We start from the raw sequence: 26,432 nt of genomic DNA, 5'->3' as shown, positions 1-26,432 counted from the left end.
TGGTCTATTACATACATTCTTAATAAAATACACTTACATTTTTCATTGTAATGTGACAAAATGGGGAAATCTCAATGTTATGAATAATCTTGTAAGGCACTGTAGTTGCCAGTGGCACCATATTACTCATATTACGACTACAAATGGGGAAACAAATTAACACTCAGAAAAAGACTAAGGACACAAATTAATAGAAACACACCAAACCTCAGACCAAAAGTTGCTGGGAATAGAGTCCAATTCACAGGAGTCAGGATTACTGGGGTCAGGTAAATCATGAGTTCGGTACGTAGGCAGGGACTGAGATTAGGATCAGGGAGGGAACTGTGGGGAAAGCTGGAGCTATATAATGAGGGGAACAGGTGCCACTAATATTGAGGATAACGAAAGGTAAAGCTAAATAAAGGACTAAGAACAGGAAGCAGGGAAAAGGGGCTACAAAATAAAAGTCCAAAGGCAGGAAGTGTAATTAAGGGCCAGATTGTGACAATTAGCAACAGCTGATCAGGATAAGAAAAAATTGATGAACTTCGGTCAGTTAGGACACACAAATGTTTAGTTAGCCTTTGAGAGCACTGAAGTGAATAATGTTAGTGGCAGGAGAAACTTAAGTAACTCACATCTGCTCTTCTTGGTAAAAGCGACTTAATAACGTTACCTTATATCATGTGAAATCTTAGTCATGAAGACGAATAGCACGAATAATGCAAAAGTTAAAAAATAAGTTATTGCTTTTGAAAGTGATAACACTTATTGTTATGAAAAGTAAAATGTATATTAATTTTGAGTTCACCAACACTGATAAACTGTAGCATTATACAAAAAGTACAGTTGGGACTAATGAGAGAGTCAGTTTTATTCATAAACCAAACTACCAGACAAATTTTCCTACAAAAAGGAAACATCAAAGTAAACACCACTTTCTACCTATGAGCTGGCTGAGCTTTCCTCTAGGATCAATATTTAGCTACAATTATTATAAATAGATAGACTAAGACAGACCAAATCCTACACATGATAACCACGTAACTGTCTGTATTTTACAATACTTAGTATAACTTTATTTTAGCCAATTACAGAGCAATATCCAATCTCCCCTTTATTCTTAAATCTTTGCAAAAGTAGTTGCAAATCAATTATGCAACCACTTATACAAGAATAATTTGTATGAAGACTTTCAGTCAGGATTTAGAGTTCATCACAGTACTGGAAACAGCATTGGAAAAAGTCACCAACGATCTTTACTTGGCTTCAAATATAGGCCTGGTCTCTATACGTGTTCTGTTAGATCTCAGTGCTGCATTCAATACCATTGATCACACATTTTATTACAGACACTGGAACATGAAATTGGGATTAAAAGAACTGCACTGGGTTGGTTTAAATCTTATGTCTCCTTTAGGCAATATTATTAAAAAACACAAATTTCGAAAACCATTGCTATGGTGATGATACTCAGTTATATCTATCTAATTAGGCTTCAAGCATGCCTACAAGACATAAAGCCCTGGATGTCCTACAATTTCTTATTTCTAAACTCAGACAAAAGTGAAGTCATAGTATTTGGGGCTAAAAATATGCTATCCAACCATATTGTTTCTCTAGATGGCATAATTCTGGCCTCCAGTACCACTGCCTTGGTGTTGGAACCTTGGAGTAATTTTTAAACAGGATTTGTCCTTTACCTCACATATGAAACAAATCTCTAGAACAGCCTTCTTCCACCTACAGAACATAATTAGAAGCCTCCTGTCTCAAAGTAATGCCAAAAAGCTAGCCCATGCATTTGTTACCTCTAGGTTGGACTACTGTAATCCCTACTTTCAGGATGCCCCAGTAATTCCCTAAAAAGCCTGTAATTAATCCAAAATGCTGCAGCAAGAGTGCTAACTGGAATTAGCAAGAGAGATTATATTTCATCTTCACTAACTTCTCTCCATTGGCTTCACATTAAATCTAGAAAAGCTTTTGAAACCCCTGTTACATATAAAACTCTAAACACTCAAGCTCCATCCTATATAAAAAACCTAATAGCACCATATCATCCCAGTGGACCACTTTGAACTCAGAATGCACGTCTACTTGTGATTCCCAGAATTTCCGAAGGTAGAATGGGAGGCAGAGCCTTTAGCTATCAAGCTCCTCTCCTGTGAGCCAGCTCACCACTCACAAGGCCTTTCCTTATCACTGCTTTGCTGATGACACACATCTCTTCCTGTCCTTTCCACCAAACGACTCCACTGTCTCATCACGCATTACTCTCTGTCTCTCAGTCATCTTTGCCTGGATGAGAAAGAGAGACATCTTCAGCTCAACCTCTCCAAGACCAAAGTCCTTGTCTTCCCAGCCAGGCCTTCGAAGCAACAAAACATCAGCATTAACATTGGATCTACAGAGATTGTCCCCACTAAGCCGGCCAGAAATCTGGGGGTCCTCATCGATGACCAACTGAGCTTTAAGGACCACATCTCCTCAGTCTCTAGGGCTTGCAGATTTGCCCTCTACAACATCAGGAAGATCAGACCCTACCTCACGGAATATACAACTCAACTCATTGTACAGCCGCTGGTCACATCTCGTCTAGATTACTGCCACGCATTGTTAATCGGGTTACCGGTATCAACAATGATTTTTAATCAGCCAAAAAGGACTTGTGTCATACCACTCTTCAGATCTCTACACTGGCTTCATTTAGCTGCTCGCATCAGGTTCAAAGCTCTGTCTGTTGTCTACAAGGTGATCACCTCAACAGCTCCTGCTTACTTTAACTCCCTCATTCAGGTCTACAATCCTTCCCGTCTGCTACTGTCTGCCAATGAACGACATCTGGTGGTCCCAGCACTGCACAGAAGACACCAAGCAAAACTTCTCATTGCAATGATCCCAGGATGGTGGAACGAGCTACCAAACTCTGCACGCTCAGCAAACTCACTCCCAATATTCAAAAAACTGCTGAAAACACAACTCTTCCGCATCTTCCTATGTAGTTAAATCTATTTTTTTTTAAAAACCTTCCTTTCTGCTCTTTCTTGCACTAGCATCTCGTGAAATGTAAACACTTTTCTGATAGGACTTTGCTTCGATGTTTTCTTCTTGATTTTTGCTGCCTTGTACCTCACGTGTAAGTCGCTTTGGATAAAAGCGTCTGCTAAATAACTAAATGTAAATGTAAGCTCCGAGTTTGGATTCGGGAAGCAGAAACCTTCTTTGCTTTTAAGTCTATGCTTTAAACCTTCCTCTTTGAAGCTTATAGTTAGTTATAGTCATGTTGCTATAGGCTTAGACTGCTGGGGGACCACCCCCTGATGCACTGAGCTCCTTTCCCCCTCTCGTCCCTCTTTCCTCTCCTCTCACCCCACAATTCTGTATGACATTACCTTTGTGTGTTTTCAAGTACACAGCTACTGGTCCTACCGAGCTGTCCGATATTTTGTTGTTGCTTTTTGCTGCTCTTTTCTTTTCTCTCTCCACTTTCCACTTACCCCAACCGGACAAGGCAGATGCCCGCCCACCCAGAGCCTGGTTCTGCTGGAGTATTTATTCTCCACTGTTGCCTAGGGCTTGCTCAAGGGGGAAATTGTTGGGTTTTCTCTTTACATCTTTATAGTCTTGACTTTATTTTGTAAAGTGCCATGAGACAACTTTGTTGTGAATTGGCGCTATATCCAGTTTTTTTTTTTCACAATTCCACCAACACCAGGAATGTGTGCAATGTCTGAGCTCCCTTGTAGTTTGTGATGACCCAGACGCCCTGTAAGGATGGAAATGTCATCCTTAACAATCTAAAACATTTTGGCTTGTTTGAGGCACTGAACAGGACAGCAGCAAAGAAAGCAGCATGGAATTTAAACATAATTTAGCATATACCTGCTGTAATTGCAAAGTTTGCAACGTACAATTGTAACGTTCCTTAATGGCAAATAATTAAACTGTCACATGGCAAGCTGCCCTTAACTGTTCCTGCATGGATTCAGAACTGGCTGTTGAGTTTAGCCAGATGGGAAAAAACAGCTAATTCAAGTATCACCATGCCACTGAATACTAAATCAGTGGTGCCCATAGTTATGGGTCAGCAGGTCGCCTACTACCTGCTAATGTTGTTATAACCAGCACCTTTGGTAAATATGACAGGAGCAAAGTGGCAGTCGAAGATGTAATGTAAAATAAATGTGTTTGGTGAGTGAGCTGATCACATCCACATTCCCCTAAAGATTAACCGTTATCATCATGGCAAACATTTATTTTTTCTCCATTTTAGTTTCTGCAGCAGAATAAATGATATATGGTAAAATGTTCTGCACTTATATATTGCTTTTCTACCTATTGGCTCTCAAAGCGCTTTAAACTGCTTCTTATTCACCCATTCACACTCACAATCACACACACACACTCACACACCTATGGGGGAGCTGCTATGCAGCTGGCCAACACTCACCGGGAGAAACTAAGTTGGGGTTCAGTGTCTTGCTCAAGGACACTTTGACATGTGATCAGAGGAGCCGAGGATTGAACAAACAACTGTGAGATTGGTGGCCAACCGCTCTACCTTCCTGCACCAAAGTTGCTCCAATAGCAAATGTCGGCATGGTAGCAAAAATGCATCGTATCCAAATAAAATCTCTAAATAAAATGTAATCATGCTGAGAGTGGGCTAACATTTCTTGCTAGCCCCCCAAACTATTAGAGTACAAAGTACAGCAGAGCCAGGCTAGTAGAGCCAAAGTACAAGATTCATTTGAGAAACACTGTAGAGCCTTTTAGTTGTTGTCCATTGAGTTTTTTTCTGCTGTGCTGCTTTTCTCTTGTACCTCTAATATATATGGGACATTTGGTAACATAAAGTTCGACTTTATAGTGTTTTGTGGTGCTTTTAAGAGGCTGCAGCTGGCCTCTGGGACCAGAGCAAAATACAGCACTGCAGCAGCGATTTGTCAGTGTGTGTTGGTTCTATGCCATAGGTAGGTCTCCTAGAAATAGGCTGCCCATGCAGCCAGCCATTCTTGCACAGCCCACATCAGCCATGATGTATGAAGCACTGCACAGAGCCCATTATTCAAACTCTTTGTACGCTTGGCTCCCTCTCCTACACACACACACACACATACACAAACACACTCACCTGTATGTAGGCTGATGCAACAACAGCTCAGGGTCACAGCACAGAAAAAGAACAACTTTATCCTACTTTTCCTGTTGTAGGAAGCAGGACAACAGGGAGTCATTCTAGGGTGTGGAGCAGGCTCCTATGTATAGACTACAATTTATATTGGGTCAGACCGATCGTACTTACACATCTGAACAAGCTTAGTGTGTGTATTCAAATATAATGAAAAATATCACCAAATCAGCTGCCAAACATTTACTATAAGCCTAATACTAATGTAATATCTGAAGAACTTTTCATAAATGTTACAAACAAAGTTGATTCAGTAGCTTCTGGCTTTCATCTCTGCTACTGTTATAGAACCTTGAGCTCAGCTTGAACCGTGTCCTGACAGCAAACACACAGCCAGGACATTTGCATTTGGCTGCACAGTGCAAAAACAAAACTGGGAGATAAAACTTTTATCTATTTTCTATAACATCCTTGTATTCTCATTTGATAAATAGCACTAAATCTGTGGGATGAGAAAAGCAGTCCATATTCACCAAAGAGACCCAAAGGAAAGCCAATACGAAGTTATGGTTTATAGTTTATTCAGTTGTGTTAGTTATATAAAATGAAGAATAATTTGACATAATTTGTCTTGTGTTATATTTGCACTGGATAATAATATATTCTCTGGTTAAACCAAATTCTCTTTCTGTGTGTGGTGCAACTAGTTAAATGTGAACAATTTGAACCTGCAGATTGTCACTGTAAAGCATAAACTGTTACTGGACTGTAATTTAGTCAGATAGTTGACAGTGAATAATGCACTTCTATGCACTTCTATAGCACTTTACCTTACTGGTACCCAAAGCACTTTACACTGCTTCTCATTCTACCATTCCCACTCGCAATCACAGACACACACACTAACACACCCACCAATAGGGGGGAGCCGCTAAGCAGCTGGCCTACACTCAGCGGGAGCTGGTAATTTTGGGTTCTTGCTCAAGAGTGTCTCACCCCGATGACGATTTTTATTTTTATTTTATCGGGCTTATCACGCGAGTTCAGAGTCGCCACAGTGGATCATTGTCTGCATGTTTTCTGTGATGCTGTTATTTTTGGCACATTACTGTGTGGATTATTGTGTCTAATTGCATGGCCTCTAGTTCGCAACAAAGCCATCTAATGTGTCCAAGGAGCATGTAGCATTTAATGTTCTGCGCTTGTGTGAGATGAAAAGAAAGACCTGAGCCAGCGTATGCACAAACTCTAAACAAAGGGAAATCTCCTCACAGGAGGGTTATTTGGTTGAGTCTTGAGTCTGGAATCACCCCCGAATATTGAAAGGGGCAAACTGGGCCCAAAATCAAGAGATATTACTCTGTGGGGAGTCCCCAGCCTAAGCTGAACAACTTAAGTTGTAGGACGCAAATTATTATTGTAATTTGTCTTATCTTTCAATATAAATAGTTAATTTATATTTATGAACAATATTTAGTGACTTATGAAGCCTTGTTTTACCCCTGGTTGTAGGTATCTCATCCTAAATAAAAGTACTGGGCAAATTCAGTTTTTCATCTGCCAATAAATTAAAAGTGGGGTGCAAATTTATTACAATTAATCCTGCAGCTGAAAATATAAAAAAAACGAGGATTGACCAACCAACCCACACCAGCATTCTGAGTTTACCTCCAGGTAAATGGCTGTGGTTATAATGGTCCTCGTAGCAGCACCAGACAATAAGAGTGTTTAATATGGTAATAACTACCTACTGAATAATGGCATGAACACCATTGTAAAGCAACAGGGATGGTTCTTCAGACGTGTGGGTTTTTTAGTCATAGTGTGCATTTCTTACTTACCGTCTGTGCCCCATGCTTTCACCTCATTTCATTTTTTCCTATGCTCCTCTGCAGCTCTGTGCTTTTTCCATCTCCTTCCTTCTCATCCACTGTGCACTAGAACATTCTGCTATGATCAATCAGATTACATAAGAGCACTGCAGTGAGAAGCAGTGATGAAGACAAAAACAGAGAAGTGAGGGGTGCCGTGCTATCTCACTTTCCCTCCTTAACACTGCCGCTGCTGTCTATCTGCACTCTTCCTTTCATTTCCACACTCACACACTTCCTAACTCACACACTCCTTTACACAACTGATCCACACTGCAGTGAGGGTCAGACAAAGGTGGTTCTTCAAATCTAAAAAAATGGTGTCTGGCAGCTTGAAGCAAGAAGGTTACTGAATACTAAAACTATCCAACTGCCCAATAATGCAATATATAGTTCTAATACAGGGATAATGTGCATGATTACAAGGATGACTCTGTTTTGGTATCATATGTCATTTGTACATGTGATATTTGAATTAGTGTGGTTTCAATTGAATACTGACAATGTGTATCAATATACTAACAAAATGATCATGAGTGAGTTAGAAACCACTAATGTTAAGTGTACTTAACATCCCTGTGTAATGTTAGATGTACTTAACATTAGTGGCTTTGGTAATAAACTGACTTGAATGATCATGCACAATTTCATGACGTCATGCAGTTCAACCAGAGGGAACCACTGTTCAGTCACTGAGGCTGAATTAGTCCAGGTACAAAGAAACATATGAATGCACAGTGTTGTGTGCATCTGTCTGTCCTCAGCAATACGATCGAGCACACACAGTCAGTCTGCTGAATGTTTAAACCCTAAAAAAACACCCCTGTATAGTTAAATATAGAACACAGCCATTATATGCCATGTTAGCCGTTACAATTGGATATTTCTAAACATTGTGGTGCCCTAAGAAAGACATCCTCCGATCAAGAATAGAACCTGAGCATGTTTCTATATGATTTTATATCATCTGGTCCTGGTCACTGTTTATCTGTGTCTCGAAGTGTCTCTGCTGCCATGTATATAGTACAATAACTATTTTTATTCAATTTTCCTTCACTTTAGGCCTAAAACCAGACAAAGGATGTGAGTGTAAATGTTCAGCTCAAGGAAGTTCATCTACTAAATGTCAGACATGGTAAGTAACTAAGTATATTTACTCAAACTCTGTACTTAAGTGTCAAACTTTCTAAGTGTATATTTAATTTTAGTAGGACCCGAAAAGAGGAGGTTTGAAATGTGAAAAAGGGGGTTTATTAACAAAATCCTTAACAACTCAAAATCACTCCATGAGGAGGGCAGGAATAACACACTAAGTAATAATCAAATAAAGTAAAAGAGAACATGAACTTAAACACACTGGGGGGAAAAGATAAACTAAATAACAGTGCTGGGGAAGCAAGGAAACTAACTTAGTAACTAAGGGGAGGCAGACGAACAAACTGAACATAAAACGCAGACAGACTGAAGGGGACAAATAAAACCAGGGCCCAACAAGAGGAGATAACAAAAGACAAAACCTAAAGACGGAAACAAACAGGAAAGCAAACCTCAGACCAAAACATAAGGGGAAAGAGTCCAAACATGAGGATCAGGTAGGGCACGGAAGGGGAATGTCCACAGTAACATTCACTATTCACAGAGGAGGAAAGAGGATCGGGCAGCAAAGAGTGGGGAGAGCTGGGTACAAGGGGTCAAAGGTGAAAATAATCAAGGTTAACAAGAAACAAGAAGCTAAAGAAACTAACTGTAAAGTGGTGCTGAGGGATAACAAAATACAAGCCAGGAGCAGGACATGTACTTTAACAGAGTACTTCTATTTTAGGCTTCTTTAAATTTTACTCCCCTGCAGTTTAGGGCAAACCTTGTAAATTTACTCCCTTCCATTTATTTTACCGCTTTAGTTACAGTATCTGAATATTGAATCATGTCAACTGGACTTTCTTAGAAATGTTTGGCTACTTACCCAAGCACCTTCTTCAGTCTGAATAAAGTGGGTAAGGAACCCAACCATATCCTCCCCAGTAAGCCTTTAACCCCAGCCTGAATAGGTTCGTTAAAGTGGGAGGTGGGAACAGGGTGGAGTCATCAATATGTAAAAATTATAACGCTAACCCCCTTAACTCCGGCATCAACTTTGTTTTAGTTTTGGCTTGTCCCTTAAGCTAGATGTCGATTCATTGGATCATTGGTCAGCACATTGATTTGACACAGGTCCTTCCCATTTTTTTTTTTACTAGGCTTGAAACTAGGGCTAAGAAATGCACTGTCCTGTACAACTTTAGCAGCAGGGGTTGGGCAGTTTGGGAGTACACAGAGACAATTCTACATGGGCAGGGGCAACTGCTACCCCCATCCTGCAAAACATCCTATTCCACCAGAAATAATTGAAATTCATCTCAATATGCGAGTTTTACATCTTAACAAACACGACATCAAAGGCAAACGAGTTCGGCACCTAAGGCCACCATCTACAAAATTGGTCTTAGTTCATCTTAAAAATAAATACCTCTACTAACAGTGAATAAAACTTTGGTTGTCTTAATTGTGTAAAGAATACATTACAGAAGAGTTTTATTGCAGTTGATGATATAGTGGGCTAAGCTTATAATAGAGGTACAAAGGGGTTTTGACCAGAGTGAGCTCACAAATGAACATTTTTAGCAGACGACATGCTGCGATATGTTTCAGATCCAGAACCCTTCACTACCAAATGCATTATATATAAATTTTTATATTCAAATTGTTTATTACAGGGTATATTTTGTTAATACTACCCCCACCAGAAGTCAACAAATACCAGAAGTATTATTACACTGTAAAAACTACAAAGTGTAACTTTGTAGTTTTTATTTTCTGCTTATTCTCAATATGTCTAGTACTAAGTATGAATTTCTTTAAAAAGCCCAGGAATGCAGGGCTTATTGTTGGGATTTTGTCACAAAATTAGATTTTGTGACACTTTTAATCATTTGAACCCTTTGGAATGACCTGCTTTTCCGGCACAGTTGTTGTGGAGGTCTGATCCTCATTTATGTCAAAATTATAGACAAACAATGTGTGGAAGTGAATACCACACACTGTAAGAATATTTTTGTCTATTTTGAACAACCTAATGAAAGTGCTTATGGACAAAACCACATACACCACCCTTTCTTGCTATAAGATGGTATTAAATGACATCTTAAGTGTAAAGCAGAACACCAGGTACAAGATTTTTACAGCAATAAACTAGGAACAAAATTTGGATTATGCTATATTGTCTATATAGATATACCCACTGTATCTGTGTGTATGAGTGAGAAATTGCTAAGAGAGTCAAAAGCAGCCATGCAGAGCTTCTTTGTGTTAGTATAAAACTTACTGTACCCATTCTGCCAGTTCAGCACCGTCCTTAATTCATCAAGAGATCTAAGTTCCCCATGTAAGGACATGCTGACTGGCCTGTAGAGCAAAACAGGTTTATATTAACATACACTGCTGAACCAAGCAACAACTGAATACCTAAAGGATGAAAACAATTGCTGTTTCAAGTGTTTATGAGAGCTACACAATACACATGCTTCATTTACTGTATCTGTGTCATAATTTATAATTGATCCTGATCACATTTGTTTTCTTTTCCTTTAATATGTGGTATCTGCCTATGTTTCTTTTAGCTACAATTACAACCCCAATTTCAAAATAAGTTGGGATGATGTGTAAAACGTAAATTGAAACAGAACGCAATGATATGCATATCTCATCAAGCCATATTTGATTTACAATAGAACATAATCAACCTATCAGATGTTGAAACTGAGACGTTTTGGAAAATCTAAGCTCATTATGAATTTTATGGCAGCAGCACATCTCATAAAAGTTGGAATAGGGTGATATTTGACATTGTGTACCATCCACTCTTCTTTCAACAACTGTCTCTAAACGTCTGGGAAGTGAGTAGACCAGCTGCTGGAGTTTTAGCACAGCAATGTTGTCCCATTCTTGTCTGATGCTAGCTGCTCAACAGTCCTGGGCTTTTAATTTATGATGTGCCAAATGTGTTCTATCGGTCTTGCTGAAATATGGAAGGCCTTCCCTGAAAGACATGTTGTCTGGATGGGAGTATATGTTGCTCTTAAACTTTTAGGCAACTTTTTTAGCCATGATGATGTCTTTACAGATGTGTAAGCTGCCTATGCTATAAGTGTAATGATGCACCCCTGTACCAACAGACAATGTAGGCTTTTGAACTGTCTGCTGATAACAAGCTGGATGGTCCCTCTCCTCTTTAGTTTGCAGGACATTGCGTCCATGATTTTCCAAAAAAATTAAAAATTCTAATATTGATTCATCTGACCACATAGCAGTTTACATAACCATTTTAAATGAGCTTTGGTCAAAAGAACATGGCGGCATTTCTGAAACATTTGGCTTTTTCTTTGCATGATACAGCTGTCACAGTTGGGGCTGGAGTCAAACTGGATATGAATGAAAGAATAAATGGTTTAGAGTAACTTCTTAAGTTGATTCTCTTGTTTGTATTACATAGTGTTTTGGGAGATTTAAGGAAACACATGTTGACTGAATAAAACTCACGACTTTATATCAGCAGAAACAGTCAGCCAACATTTGGTTGTACAGTAGTAAAATAGTTGAGTGAAGTATCCTCCTTCATAAACAGTATGTGACAATATGGAGACACAGGCTACAGAAAGGAACTTTAACTGACTAATCATTCATGGATATAGTGAGAGCTACAATAATCTGCTACAGAGGCATTTGAAAATGTAACCAGTAACTGTTTAAAATAACGAGCTGCAAACTGAATGTTTTGCACATTTGCTAATGATAAACAGCATCAAAGTTTCTAAGCTAAAGAAAAAAAATCTATTCTAAACTATTCTTTTTTTTCAGGTGAACTGAACTTTCATTAACTCTTTCATTGCATGTACTACTCTTTATATTTCATTTCTACTAATAGATGGAACCTATATATTTCTGAATATGTTTTTGGCAACTGCAAAAAAGTAGCAGTAGCTTTACACTTTAACAGTGTCAAAGGTTTTAGAATTAACCTTCTTAGAAAATAATGCAGTGGTGAGCACAGCTTTCATATTTCTGTGGTTTGTAAAGTAAATGGGTTTAAATAGTGTAAGGGAATAAAGTAAATAGTGTAAGGAAATCAAATACAGTATGTGTCCTACTAGAATTCTACAACAATGAGCTGAAAGGCTAAATGTCCTCTGCACACTTGTGAAGACTCTGGAAGCCCACATTAGATAAATCAGGCAAGTCAGAATCAGTTAGAGGCAAAAGACTGGTTTCATGAGACTTTCTGAACACAAATGTCCCCATTGCTTTAAATCAGGAGAGACCATCATACAGGGAAATCTATTAGTCAGTGGTCGTGTGAAAGTTGTCCTGCTTTGTACAAGCTGGGTGGAGGTAGTGTTGCATTAGAAGGAGAACTAGCTGTCTGTGGACCACACAGACACACACACACACACACACACACACACAAAAGGAGGGAGATAGATAAGCCCTTTTTCTCAATATGAAAGTTTAATGACTTCCCTCTTAGTTTCATAAACGCTATGTCCTTTCTCTGAGCCACACAATTCCCTGACTATCTATCAACCAAACACTGTGTGTATGTTTTTGCTGATCTGCTCATCTATAGTGGATTATAGTCTGTGTGTGTGTGATTGTGGCAGACAGGGTACAGCCACCAGTTTTTGCTTTAGGTCCATGATACTGTCCTGTATATAAAAGTGTATATCGATGTAGTATAATCAATGATTGTCCTGCAGCAGGCTTGGCCCTTTCCACACAGGGATAACAGAATTCTTCATGCTGGTAGAGTGATGCTTTTAGTCATTCTGATCCTGTCAAAATCAGGCCTGTCGGTACATTTTAGACTTCATTTTCTGATAAAGGCCTAATTACTATCCACGGCATAAGTAACACAGCGAAAAATGTTCACTTCAGTTTCAAAATTAAATGTTATTTGCTTAAGTGTGGCATTGCACCATTGACTGCCTGATTATCAATTAATTGCCATTTTAATATTAAATAAATGTGACTTTGACTGTTATTCAGATCTAAGATCAACATTAAATTCTCACATTTTTGCAAAGGCCTGTATGTCTGCATGGACCTCAGCTTTAGCAGAAGTTCGACCTACAGCTGTCAATAAAGCCTTCTGTAAAAAACATTACACATGTGCCCAGTTACATGAGTAACACAAGTTTTGAAGAGTCTAAAAATATTAACTCTGTGGTGGACAAATACTTTGTTGACAGTTTGGTAACGTCTTGTTATAGTGAAACAGTCGTGGATCATTTCTTTTTGGAGTTTTCTCAAATTGCTCTTTCTTACAGTTCACCCTTTTGACATTTACTGTAAATTATGTGCATGTTTAGTTGTGTGTTTTTAAAGAAGATGAGACTTAAGAAGATGTTTTAGCCCACATTGTTTGAGGTCAGCTGTCTGTTTCTCTGGTGCTAAGGTGTAATCTTTTCATATGGGAGTGATTAAACACAGGCTGTGATTGATTATTGCCTTTAAAAAGCAGAAGGTTAAAGTACGTTCAGCTATTTCTGGGGATGTTTTCTTCTTCAGATACATAAATGCTGTCCTGCTTTGTACTGTAAGTACTTTGTATCCTTGAAACATCTGGACAAGGTGTGTTTACAACAAGCTCAATTTATTTGTCATTCAGCTGTCATTTGATTGGCCAATTACACCATGATATATAAAACAACATAGAACAAAGTACCTTTAGCATCAAATTTGAAATCAGCAAAAGTATGGAAATAGTCTATATTTGCTTGCATATGCATGATTTTCAGTGACTGCATCAGGCCTGTGACTCACTGACATCACCAAATTGTTAGTTTCTTCTTTTGAAGCTTTTCCAGACTTTTATTGCAGCCTCCTTCAGTTGTTTGTTTGGGTTCCTTCTTATTTAATCGGAGCTTCAGTGAAATACATGTACAGTATGACTGTTGACTGTTAGTTTTATGTTTTTCTTCCCAACTCTCACAAAGCTTCTGTCATCCGTTTTCCTTTGCTGAACTGTTCTGTGTATTTTGCTCTGTACACCAATAGTTTCTTTCTTTTGTTGTATACTGACTACGCCCAATCTTTCTAAAATGTTTGACTGTTTGTCCTTTTTGTTGGTTTCAAGTAGGTTTGCTTTCCCCCAGAAAGTTCTCTGGTTTTCATATTGGTTTATCCTTTTTAAACAACAAAGTCTTCATGGCTAAAACCAACTGTGGCCATTTAGAGATATTTACTCCAACAACCAATCTCCCAGAACATTACTGGGTAACAAGAGACACATGTCAAGAGGTGCTTTCTTTTTTCGTCTCTGCTCTGTTTAACAGAGATGTAAATAAATTACACTTGAATGTCTGACATTGTATGTCCTTCTTTTAATCTTTAAACCTCAAATGTCTTCATTTTTAGAAAGAAAACATGAAATGGCCTTGCTGTTCTAACACTATTAGAGGAGACTGTTGACTGTGGAGAGTTGCATTCAAACTAGAGGCCAAAATGTTCTAAAAAAGGAGAGTAATACTCCATGAGATGGCATCACCTGCTCTGATGACAAAGTGGAGCTAGATATTCAGAAATGCTGGTTTGATTATATTACCCATCCTGATTTAGCATTAAGGTTCTAACTGTAAAATTCTAAGTAAATATAAAGACACAGTGCACTTGTTTCTCTCCCGTCTCAACAGTTCATTTAATCTTTCCTAAGAATTGTGTGTGTGTGTCTGACTCATTCTGCCGTATTGCTTTCCTCCACCCTCATCCGCTAACCCCCAAAACACACACACCCACACACACAGTGAGTGGTTGACTGCTCTTCCTCAAGTCGGCTCAGGCTCATTTAAACAGTATAGGCCACTGCTGAAAAATTCAAAAGGAGCAGTGAGGCTGATTGGTGGATTCATAATTAATATTGGACAACATTTCGGTCAATGTACTACTGTGATTTAGCATGTGTGAGAGTCTGGGGCTATTACTGATGTCATGTGAATGCTCACATTGGAGCACTGCAGCAGGTGGAAAACAGCAGCTTAAAGGCAAAAGGGTGTGACTTCAAGTCTGAGGAGCCAAAATCTACAAGCAGATTAGAGGAGAAAAGGGCAACTGTGTTTTATGTCTTGTACAGGTGCATCTGTCTCTTCTGTCAGCAAAGCTCAGTGTTAGCTGACGTTTTTCAACAGTGGCTTCCAGTCTTGTTGCTGTTGGTTATGTCCAGTTATGTCCAGAGATCGGATCAGTTGTCTCTGGCTAAACTTAATTTACTTAATTCAACTGCTGATGGTCAAGATTAATCTTGGTGTTGTGTCTGCTGTCTGTCAGTCAGTGGGTAAAAAGAAAAAACACTGTTTGTAATCAGCTGATCTCTTTTATTAAATCAATCAGATCAATGTTTAATGTGATCAACATGTGATATCCCTTGTTGCTGCACAGCCTATTGTATACAATATATTTATTTATTGTGAGCGCGACTGTGGCGCGGGATAGTAGATTCCAATTCTGATTCCCGGCGCTGCCGGTCACATGTCAAAGTGTCCTTAAGCAAGACACTGAACCCCAACTTAGTTGCTCTCGATGAGTGTTGGCCAGCTGCATAGCAGCTCCCCCATCGGTGTATGAATGTGTGGGTGATTGTGAGTGTGAATGGGTGAATAAGAAGCAGTGTAAAGTGCCAAAAGGTAGCAAAGCGCTATATAAGTGCAGACCATTTACCATCTTTGGCACTGAAAACTGCAGTTGATCTACATTACAAATACAGCTGCGATGCTCTGGACTTCACACACAGTGTACATTATACACCTGTTTAATAGAAACTGAAGCTGTAAAACTTACTACACATTTGATAACAGAAATTCCCTGATTAGTTAGAAGGGTAACCCTGCTCCAAAACATTTTGTGAATATCTCTGTACTGCTTCCTCTACAAGTCACTCAGCGTTTTTAGCTGCATTTTCACATCTCTGACTGGTGCATCTTACAGAGCCAAATTTAGTGAATACAATTACACAGATTTATATAAAATGCAACATCATCAGTTAATGTGCAAAGGTGAGAAAGAGAGGCAGATATCTCCAGGTTAGGAACTCAGTTGAGTAAAAGAAGGATTGTCAATTGACCGGCTTTATTTTATGTAACTGATTTCAAATATACCCAAATCAGGTTGATACCGTTCCTGACATCTAGTTACCAAACAACCTGTCTTGAGTTTTATGGCATTTGACTGTGCAATATGTTCCTTAATTGACATTATAGACAGATAATATATTTATCATATTTTAAACAACTAATTGTTTTGGTGAAAACAATGGTGAAAATAAAACAAAGTAGGAGAAAACACTCCTGATAGCCTTCGCCTGCTGAACCTCATGTGGTTAACCAGTCCATTATGCTAGATGAGTTAATCAAAGCAACTTCTCTGGTTCAGTTTGTCAACCAGTTCACTGACCTAGAGGGCCAGGAACACACCTCATCCTACCCTGGGAAACGCAGTCTCGATATACCCACTGGGCCTCACCAGGCCAGGCGGACCACCACCAACACTATGCTTCCATAGTTTGGTCCTTGGAGCAACTTTCCACCTCAGATACAAAAACCCTGAATATGTTGATAAATCAGCAATAACATCTTTAGGGTGTAAATGTTCTGCACTTATTTAGCACTTTTCTACCTATTGGCACTCAAAGTACTTTACACTGCTTCTTATTCACCCATTCACACACACTCATACACCGATGGGGGAGCTGCTATGCAGCTGACCAACACTCACCAGGAGCAACTAAGTCGGATTCAGAGTCTTTCTCAAGGACACTTGACATGTGCCGGGGATTGAAAAACCAAATGTGATATTGGTGGACAACCGCTCTACCTTCCTGCGCCACAGTTGCAAAGTGGCTTGAGATGTTGTTTTTGTGAGTTGGCACTTAGAAATAAAACAGAATTAAAATGAATCTAGAATTTAAATTGTTAATTGTGCTGGAGCAAATACAGCAGAGGGGAATGAAGACAATGGAGCATCCAGGCTGACTGAAGGTTCAGAAAGTGAGGCAGCACGGTTGCCATATGTAAAGAAAAGTGTGTGTGTTTGTGCTTATAGGTTGTGTAGTTTAAAAGTGAAACATGCTTTGAAAGTGACCTTTATCAGGTTCAAAGGATGGACAAAGGGGAAGAGATCATGATGCATGAGTCAGATTTTCAGCAGTGGATAAAGGTTTTCCATTTTATTTAGCAATTCTAACAACTGTTAAAAACAAACTACAAATTGTATTTTGCCGACCTCATTGTCTGAGCTCTGTCATTTCATTGTGTGCCCAAATTTTCACATGTACAAAAGCAATTGTCATCCTCCTCTCCTCTCCTCTGCAGCAGAATGTTGTATTGTAGAGCTGAACTGTGAAGGACAGCAGCAAAATGTCCAGGTGTGCTACCTCTCATCAGCCAAAATCACCAATAGAAGATGTAGTCACATTAGCTCAGTCCCATCTTCTATGTGTTTTTTTTCTGTGCTTTGGCCTGATGTTTGTCAGCTATATAAGTCAGCTGCAGTGTCCTTATAAAATTATTGTTTATTGAATTTATCAGCTCTATTGTGGAAATTGTTTTACAAAAATTATTGAGGTCACTTTGTTGGCCAGTCCTACATCTCTGTGCAGCAGGATAAAAGTAAAGACTGTCCCGGGGACAGTTTTCTCTCAAATTCTAATTCAACTTATATCTTATTACCTCTAATTTCAGTAGTATTTTTAAGAAAAGCACAACCATAGCTGAATCGACTTCCTTCTCCAAAACCATTCAAATCCATTGCTATTTTGTTTACACTGACTTAAACCTGAGAATAAACCTGCTCTTCCTCTTGTTGAGAGAAGCATCAGATTAGACAATGCTTACATGTAACTGACTGTGCAGAGTTATATAAATAGATGAGATGCATTATGCAATTCAGTAAAAAAAAAAGTTAAAAAAAAAAACAGCACAACAATAAAACAGTATAGGTCATCGAGCTGTGAATGGAAAATACGAACTAGATTCAAGATTTAGCAACTTTATTGATCCCATCGGGAAATTGTGTTGCCTTGCTACAGCTGCTACCCGAGTAAAAAGTGGAAGGGAAAATAACTTCCACCAGCTAGACGAGTAAAAAGAAATTAAATAAAAACAGTACTAAATGTCCATTTAGACCATTCACTCCCCTTCCTGAATCTTTTGGCTTCTATACAATAAGTGAAAACGAATTCTCCTGATAATAGTTGAAATTCATATGTAAACACTGAGAAATAAGTAATCATATGAATAGATTAAATGCAAATCATACGACGTGGCTATGGCTTATTACAAAAGTCATAATTATAGTTTAAATTTATTAATGTAAGATCTATAGATGCAACGTGAAACAAATAAACAAAGATCCAAACTTCCTGTAATTGACCTGTAGTAGCTCCCCATTTCCACAGTCTGCAAACAGACATTTCTCTGTAACTCACATTAAATGAACACAGTCACCAGTCACAATGTATTGATCTGCATTCAAAGTGCACTTAGCAGGGAGTGCTGCAGGATTTTGGGGGGTCAAAGATGAAAGGAGGAGGAGCAGAGATGAAGTGGAGACACGCGATGCTTTTAAAAACTGAAGGTTTCTAAATATAGTTTTCATTTCATGAAAATGTTTTCATTCAGATCAACAACAACACAACATTTAGGTTATAGTCTAATTCCAGGTGGTTGGTTTACTAATGACACTTAAATACATTTAATTCCATCCACTATTCATTAATTATATGAAATGTGCAATTTATTGTACCATTCTGTGTTGTATGTAGGTGGCAGAAAGCACATTACTGCAGGACTAAATCTTCATCAGCGACCTGTATCCTCAGTAGCTGAGCTTCACAGATGGTGGCTTTACACCCATAGACACAAAGAAAGCAAAATACAAAGCGTTTGCAGCAGAGTGGTATAACTTGACTGCTGTATAGATGTGGTGCACACCGTGCTAACAATGAGGCATGTTATAGTGAAATTACATGGTTAGATATAGAAGTACAAGTAATTCCTGCCGAAGGTCCCAGAAGCGCATTAATACAAGTCTGAAAAGATCAACGTCAGTGCACAAGCCAGACAGGAACTGGGACTTGAGAGGGCTACTGTATGTGCACGGATATTAACAGAGTCATCTTGCTTTGTAGCTATAGATCGGTAGCAGAGCTGCCAAAAAAACTCCCACTTCATTAAGAAAAAAGCTAACCGGTCATTTTTATTCAAACTGACTGTAGAAATTTGAAAACTGCAGACTGAGACAAACAAAGAATCAAGTCACTAGAAAAGCAGGTGTCTTACAAGGAAGTGACAAATAATAGATATTTAAAGTAAAGACCCCAGAATGACCAATCCTGTTGGGCTACTTTACCATATCAGCCTTGTACTTATAGTGTAGTAGCCTCGTACCCCAAGCTATAGCTTGATGTACACCTCCCCAGCAATATACAGTAACTACTGTCACTCCATCACACTGCAACTATGACCGTTCAACTTGCCGTCAGTTTGTTCAGTGGTCATCCTGACCATCTCCTCTGACACCTGCTCTTCTTCTTGCCTTGCAGTAATGAACATACCTAGCAACCTCCTCCATGTCTTAATTTCTAGAGTAGTGGTCCTCAGAAAACCTTATTCAATGTCTGGTCCCATCCAATGGTTCTCTTTTGGGCCTGTGTACGTCACATGATCACAAAAAGGTGCAAAACTGATGTCGGCCACTAGATCAAATGTCCTTCACTGCGCAGCACCAATTGACCACCCTTGACCACCAGACACCTCTCACAGGTTGTTTTTGCACAACTACCTGTAAATGTTACTATACTGTAAAACACTTTACAGGAACTCAGTGGAATTAAATGAGCTTTTCTAGTTTTATTTCAATTTAGAATGTCTAGTTTTTTATGTTTTAGTAAATCTGCTTGATCACTGATCATTGTGCTATTAAACTGCATGTCCTAAATATATCCTGACTAGTTTCTAGAGATTAATAAATTAGGTTTATTGCAGAGTTAAAATTCTTGCTATGCATCACATTAGTGTCAATAACAGTCTGCATTTCAAAAGGTTTGAACTCAGAAGTAGATTGACTTGACAACTGATTCTGAAACTAAAACAATGACAACTGAAACACAGTATCACAATATCATAGAGAATTTTGGCAAACTTGAGCTGTAATAACAACAAAACTCAAATGAAGAAAATAATTAGGGATGTGGCAGAGTACATATGCATAGATCAGGTCTCTATGGAGCCTTGTTGTATTAATCTTCTCAGGAAAAAGTAAGTAAAGTCAAAGTCATTGGGGAAGGCCGACAACACACTGACAGTCTTTGGTTCATTGAGTGAGTGCAAACCCTGTGCTTAACTTATTCAGGTTAAACATCTGTCCCATGCAATCACCCATTTCCTAAAGGCTATCTACAAGACTGCAAGTGTATTTATGCCATACTATTATCATATGACACTTACACGGAGCTTTTCTGTTTGTCATTGATTTGCAAATTTTGAGTGTCTCTATGCTATTGACTTCTACTCGTCTCTGCCAATTACACTCTGAGTAACATGCAGTGCACGTTCAAATGTTAGTCATTTGCCCCTAATGAAGTATTAAATTAAGTACAGTGCTGCAGTGCTGTCCCTGGGTTCAGTGTCTGCGAAACAGGCTTCATATCGTCCCTGTCCTGCTCCACGACAGCAGTAAGATGCTCAGAGCTGAAAACACACATTTCATTTGGAAAGCATGCAAACTAAATACTGGAACCAGGCACAGTAAGTCCTCTCCTGAATACGCAACTAGAATGAATTAATTACCATAGTATTAAAATCTTACTTGATCTGAACAAAATACATTGGTGGTATGACAATAGATGCCATAATGCAAAACTGGGCTGGGCTGCTCAAAACCACATTGTGCAACTTCAGCTAACACCGAAATGAGAATCAAAACAAATCCAGTCTGCTCCTCCAAGCCTTCCCCCTCCCCACATTGCTGCAATCATCTACTATCTGCTATGCTCCACCATACTCTGCACAGCCCTTCAGGTAATAGTCCTTTTAAAATCACAATACATAAGAATCTGGAAAACTTATAAATAAGATATAATCGAAATTCTCTGACTGGTCTGAAGTTGTGCCTTGCTCAAAAACATTTACAAGAGCATCTCTCTGCCAATGCTGTGGAATTTACTTGCTAAAAGTAAGACATTAACTATGTTGCTTTATACTGTTCAATAAAAGTAACCACTTGGGTTACAATTTAGGGGCGACTTTGATGTCGTCCACCAATCCCAGGGTTTTTGGTTTGATTCCCGGCTCCTCTTGTCAAATGTCCAGTGTCCTTGAGCAAGATCCTCCGTTGGTGTGTGTGTGTGAGTGTGAGATTGTGAGTGTGAATGAATGAATGAAAAGCAGTGCCAATATGTAGAAATGCACTATATAAGTGGAGACCATTTACCATAACTTAGGTTACAATACATAAAGCAGTAACTTAATACTTTGCTACTTTTCCCAATAAACTGACATTGCTTTAATATAAAGAAAAATTATGAAGCCCAGAACACCAAAACACTTGCCAAATATCACGTACAAATCTCTGATGTTTCTCCTGCTTTTCAGGGCTCTCACACAGACTATCCAAATATTCAGGTGCTCTGTGTACAAAGGTCAAAGCTAAACCTGCTTCAACACAAAATCAGCTGCACCTGAACAGCTAGATAGCTAACGAAGCGGCCAAATGTGGCTAATGAATGTTAGTGTTTCTGTATAGTCTGACATGCCAAAAAGTGATTTTGTAATAACAGAACATTAAATCAGTTTTCTACTTCTTCATTCTTCAAGAAATTCAAATGCAGTCATTTCTAGTTTACACTAGAACTAAAAAATGGCCAAACAAAACCAGCTTTACTTTGAAACCTCTCATTCTCCATGGGATAAAGCCGAGAAATAAGGGGGAAAGACTATAGTCTCCAGAGACACGCTGCACCTGGATCCAATCAGGACAGAGGATGCAGTGGGAGGCCTAAGTGCACCAGATGACAAGTAATTATTAGTGTCCACCTTAAAAAATAAACAGACACGTCATTGCTATTGAGTGGCCAAGAGAACCAAGAGAGAAACTAGTGTGCACAGACACTGAGTAGGTTACTCAGGTTAGCATGGACACCACTGCATACAAAAGAGGTATGCCATTCCCTCAGGGCAATGGCTGACTGGGGACAACTTCCTCTTGCATCAACTCAGTGATCCCAAGCAGTCTTGTATAACAATGTATTTGTATTAGAAAGTAGTGCCTAGAATACTCTTAGTGATGGACTAAAGAGCTCAGACTGGCCAAGGAGCACTGCAGAAGTTTGCGGGAGGAAATCACACCTAAATATCTGCAAAAATCAGTAGAATGCCTCGGATTTGTAAAGCAGTTATTGCTATCGGTTCAGATACTGACCATTGCACTCATACTTAAAAAATGCACTCAGTACCACATTAACCTCATGCTGGTTTTTTTTTTTTTTTTTTTTTTTTTTTGAGCAGGTAGAAAGTGGTGAAACAATGTCTGTAGTTAGAAGTAGAGCTAAAGGATGATTTGCTTTTAAATCTAGTGTTTACCACATACAATACATTTGAGTGGGCCACCAAAGTATATTTATACCTGCACAAGTATGTCTGGACAACCCTTTTTTTTTTTTATCTGTCCAAGAGAACAAAGATAGAAATGATAAGTTATCTACTGGACTATTTCTCCAAACTTTACCGTGCTTGTAGACTACTTTTTGCTGCTTAGAATATCTAAACATTAGCTCAGATCACCTTTTAGTAAGGTTAATTCCAGGATTTAACTTGATGACAGGAAAAATGAAAAGTGTTTGCTTTCTGCACGTTTGTGGAGAAACAGGCTTCAACAAAACACCGCAGCCTGTGCCAAAGATTTTCTATATAGTAAAGAAGAATCACACTGTAACAACTCTGGACAAAGAGTAGACTAAGTGTCTCTGATGTAGTGGTCTGCCAATTAATCGCGCCAGTGCCTGTACATTTTAATTAAACTGCATTAGCCAATCGGTCCTCAAAGTGCCCATATAACAAAATTGTCTGCACATACATCTACAGCATACACTGCCATCATTTCATTTACATATGTAATTGATAATTAATAGTGTTTTTGTGAAAACTGTGTGGGTGCGTCAGGTTTAGTAACTCAACTGATGCATTTACTGAAACTTGAGTCCTAAAAATGAGATTAGTAGACCTGAACATGTAGTTGTAGCTACTGTTACTGATGGACAGAGTGGAGAATAGGAAGAACAGAAGGAGCCCAGTGATGGTGAAAGTGACTGATTTCTATATTTATCCTGCTTTAAAACATAAATGAGTTATGTCAGGACTTACTTTTTTTTAAATTTAGAGTATGTTTGATTTCAGACATCTGCACTTGCAGATATCTGCATGCAGATATAACAAAGTAGTCCCTCCTCACACGGCAGGCTATCGCTCAGGAGTCCACCACTTACAGAGAAGGTGACAGCTGGTCTGTGGGGAGGCAGTCTGTGAGCCAGGAGCCACCACTGCAGTATCTGTCCTTACACCAGAGACATGGTGGAACCGAAATACATCAACAAAAAACGGCTCAAGTTTTGAGATCTGAAAAGTCAAGAGTGCAGCCCTCCTGGGAAGGAAACTCTTCTTGGCTGCATGTGTCAGAGATAACTTTCTTTGGGTCTTTACCTACAGTTCCCACCACCAGTGAGCAGAGGAACAAAAATTGAGAGCTTTGGCTTCAGGTAAAAAAAACAATAGCTCAGTAGTATAGGCTATGCACATAACTAGGGCTGCTACCTATGCTGTATAATGAATACTGGGACTTTCTGCTGCACGTTTGACACAGCTCTGAGAATAGGTGAAATGTTAATTAAAAAAATACAGTTTTCCAGTTAGATTAGAAAGAGCCATGATCAAGCTGATCTAACAGAAATCCATAAAAACATTTTTTACAAACCTAGTTTAAAGTTAAAGCTGCATGAGTCAGGTTTTTTATTACTTTCGGCACTTTAATGCCTTAAAAGTTAAGTTTTAACTTATTAATTTGATTGTATAAATTTTGTGTCCCACCATGGCCAAGCACCAACTTCTATGCCTATTTCAGCTGTGATGTGGAAGTTAGAGCCTCAACCAAAACCAAAACTATTGACCAAAAAACAAAATGAGCTGAAACATACTCTCCTCTAGCAGGTGGTAATTCTCTAAAGGGTTGTCACTACATGCGACTCCTGCCACATTACACAGTTATCTAACAGAGAATTGATCTATAAATATTGATAGATGCAGTTTCAGAATTCAGTCCGACTGAATATGTAAAGCACCTACAGCACCGTCAGTTTCCCAGGTTTTCCTTTGAATCACAGTATGACATCTAAACACCACTGCAGTCAGCTTCCTTTGGTTGTCAGTATGATATTAACAAACAAAGGACTCGTTCCTGGCTGCAATAAAACTGTTTCATTTTATATCACACACACAGAGTATGCATTGATTTATGAAGACATTCTGTAAATACTCTGGTGCATTGTAACTTTTTTGTAAAGCAACAGTCCTTTTCACGTTTAATACAAGCAGAATCGATTTCGCTAAATGACTAATTACACATTCAGGGTTCCGCGGCATTGCTTCAGTATAGAAGCTGACTGAAGCGAAGCAAATGCAGTAGGCTTTATTGTTGCCAGTCTGCACCGCACTGCGCTCCGCATCCACCCCAACAGCAGCGGCTGCAGAGTTCGCATGCTGCTCCACTCGTCGTTAGGAGACGACGACAGCAGCCCTCCTCCATCACTACTGTCCTTTCTTTCACACCTCCGGCCCTCTGACAGCATGATGCGGACTTACTGACCAATGACTAGTATCAAGAGGAGCCGTCATCCTTAATGCGGAAAACTCCCAGCCCACACACACACACACGCACACGCACACAGCTAAGCACCAAGACGCAGCATCAACCCACACACCACCGAGACTACGATTTAAGAAGAACGTGATGACACTTACAGTCCGCAGGAACTGGATTTCATCCTCTCCTTCTCCTCCTTCAGCCATGGTTAGCTGTCACACGAAGATGCTCGTGCTGTAGCTGCGTGTGGAGTACAAGCTCTGTGTGCGCGCCTGTGTGAGCGAGAGAGACTGAGCGAGACCGAGAGAGACTTTAGCCAACGCACTGTACAAGCAGTCTCCCATTGGATGGCGCGTGCTCACCGATAGGAGGAGCTGCACAGGTGCACGCGAGCGTCTGTGTATGTGTGCGCGCGCGCGCCCCCTCTCGGCCAAATAGAAACGTATTCCCGCCATCAACATTTAACGTTTTAAGTCACATAAATCTTTGTATTACGATATGATACATTTATCATATTAACAAATGAAATGGTAGCATACAAATCCAGCTATAAAAACATAGCTGATATTTAAGTTGATCTTTACTACTATCCCATGAAACTTTGACGAATGAAGGACCTGAGAACTGGAGCCAGTATTTTTTACATTTTGGTAACCAAATTAAATTGACCTTGATCCATCCATTATCTTGACCATTTCCATCTTTGACCAGGTCACAGCTGTCAAACACAGCTGGAAAACTGAGAAGGCTCCAGTCTATGTCAGGGATGTCACAGAGAGGCAACTACTCAAATTCATACCTACAGGCAATTTAGTGCACATCTTCCTATGGGAAGAAACAGAAGCACCCAGAACAAACTCACGCAAGCACAGTGAAAACTACAGAGAAAGGCCACTGCTGTAAAAAAACTAAAAGGTTAAAAGTTCTAAGGTGATTTTTTTTTATAAGCACTGTATATTTTATAGTTAACAAAAGGGGAAAATGACAGTTTAGTGATTGTCAAACACCACAGGTATGTCAGTACTGCATTAGTGTTTCAATGCCACAAGGATTTAACCGGTTTTGAAATGTAAGACAGTAAAACCGATAGGAGCCATCATCACAGTCATCACCCATTGCTATAAAATGCCCACATGGAACTGGTAGCTACTGTATGTTGTATAGTACATACACAAACATGACTGACAAAACATAGTAAACAATACTGTACGTAGATGTTGTAAATAACCTGATTTACCACGTAAACAGCTGCCGTTAGTTCACAGTCTTTACAACCAAGCTGAGCGCAGTACATCACCGTGCTCAGCTGTACTAAGCTGTAACTGTAGCTCAAAGAACCTTTATTTCTTTTAATGGCAGCCATGTTACTACACAAAACTGAAGGCTTTGTACATATTAGTGCAATCATATCATAATTCTTTTAAAGTACTTTTGATGTTCTTTTGAGTATACAGACTTTACCGGAAATTAAAATATCAATAATTGGTTTTCTCCCATCTCTCCGCAGCATT

At 39.1% G+C, this 26,432-nt stretch overlaps 1 protein-coding gene across 13 annotated transcripts in view; it reads right to left on the bottom strand.

Annotated features, from left to right (window-relative positions):
* The window catches only part of ryr2a (ryanodine receptor 2a (cardiac)), a 231,815-nt gene extending 206,538 nt beyond the window's left edge, over nt 1-25,277 (bottom strand). For 12 of the 13 annotated variants that reach the window (XM_067511778.1, XM_067511780.1, XM_067511783.1 and 9 more), the window contains exon 1: nt 25,080-25,276. In XM_067511778.1, the coding sequence (XP_067367879.1) occupies nt 25,080-25,127 (48 nt within the window). In that variant the 5' untranslated portion in view covers nt 25,128-25,276. Of the gene's footprint in view, nt 1-25,079 lie in introns of all 13 variants that reach the window. The other variant, XM_067511788.1, reaches the window with a different exon arrangement.
* Nucleotides 25,278-26,432: the final 1,155 nt, after the last annotated feature.

This window comes from Channa argus, chromosome 7, assembly GCF_033026475.1.
Source record: "Channa argus isolate prfri chromosome 7, Channa argus male v1.0, whole genome shotgun sequence".
NCBI classification, from domain to species: domain Eukaryota; kingdom Metazoa; phylum Chordata; class Actinopteri; order Anabantiformes; family Channidae; genus Channa; species Channa argus.
The sequence above is the reverse complement of the archived record's forward strand: the minus strand, read 5'-3'. Positions and strand labels throughout refer to the sequence as shown.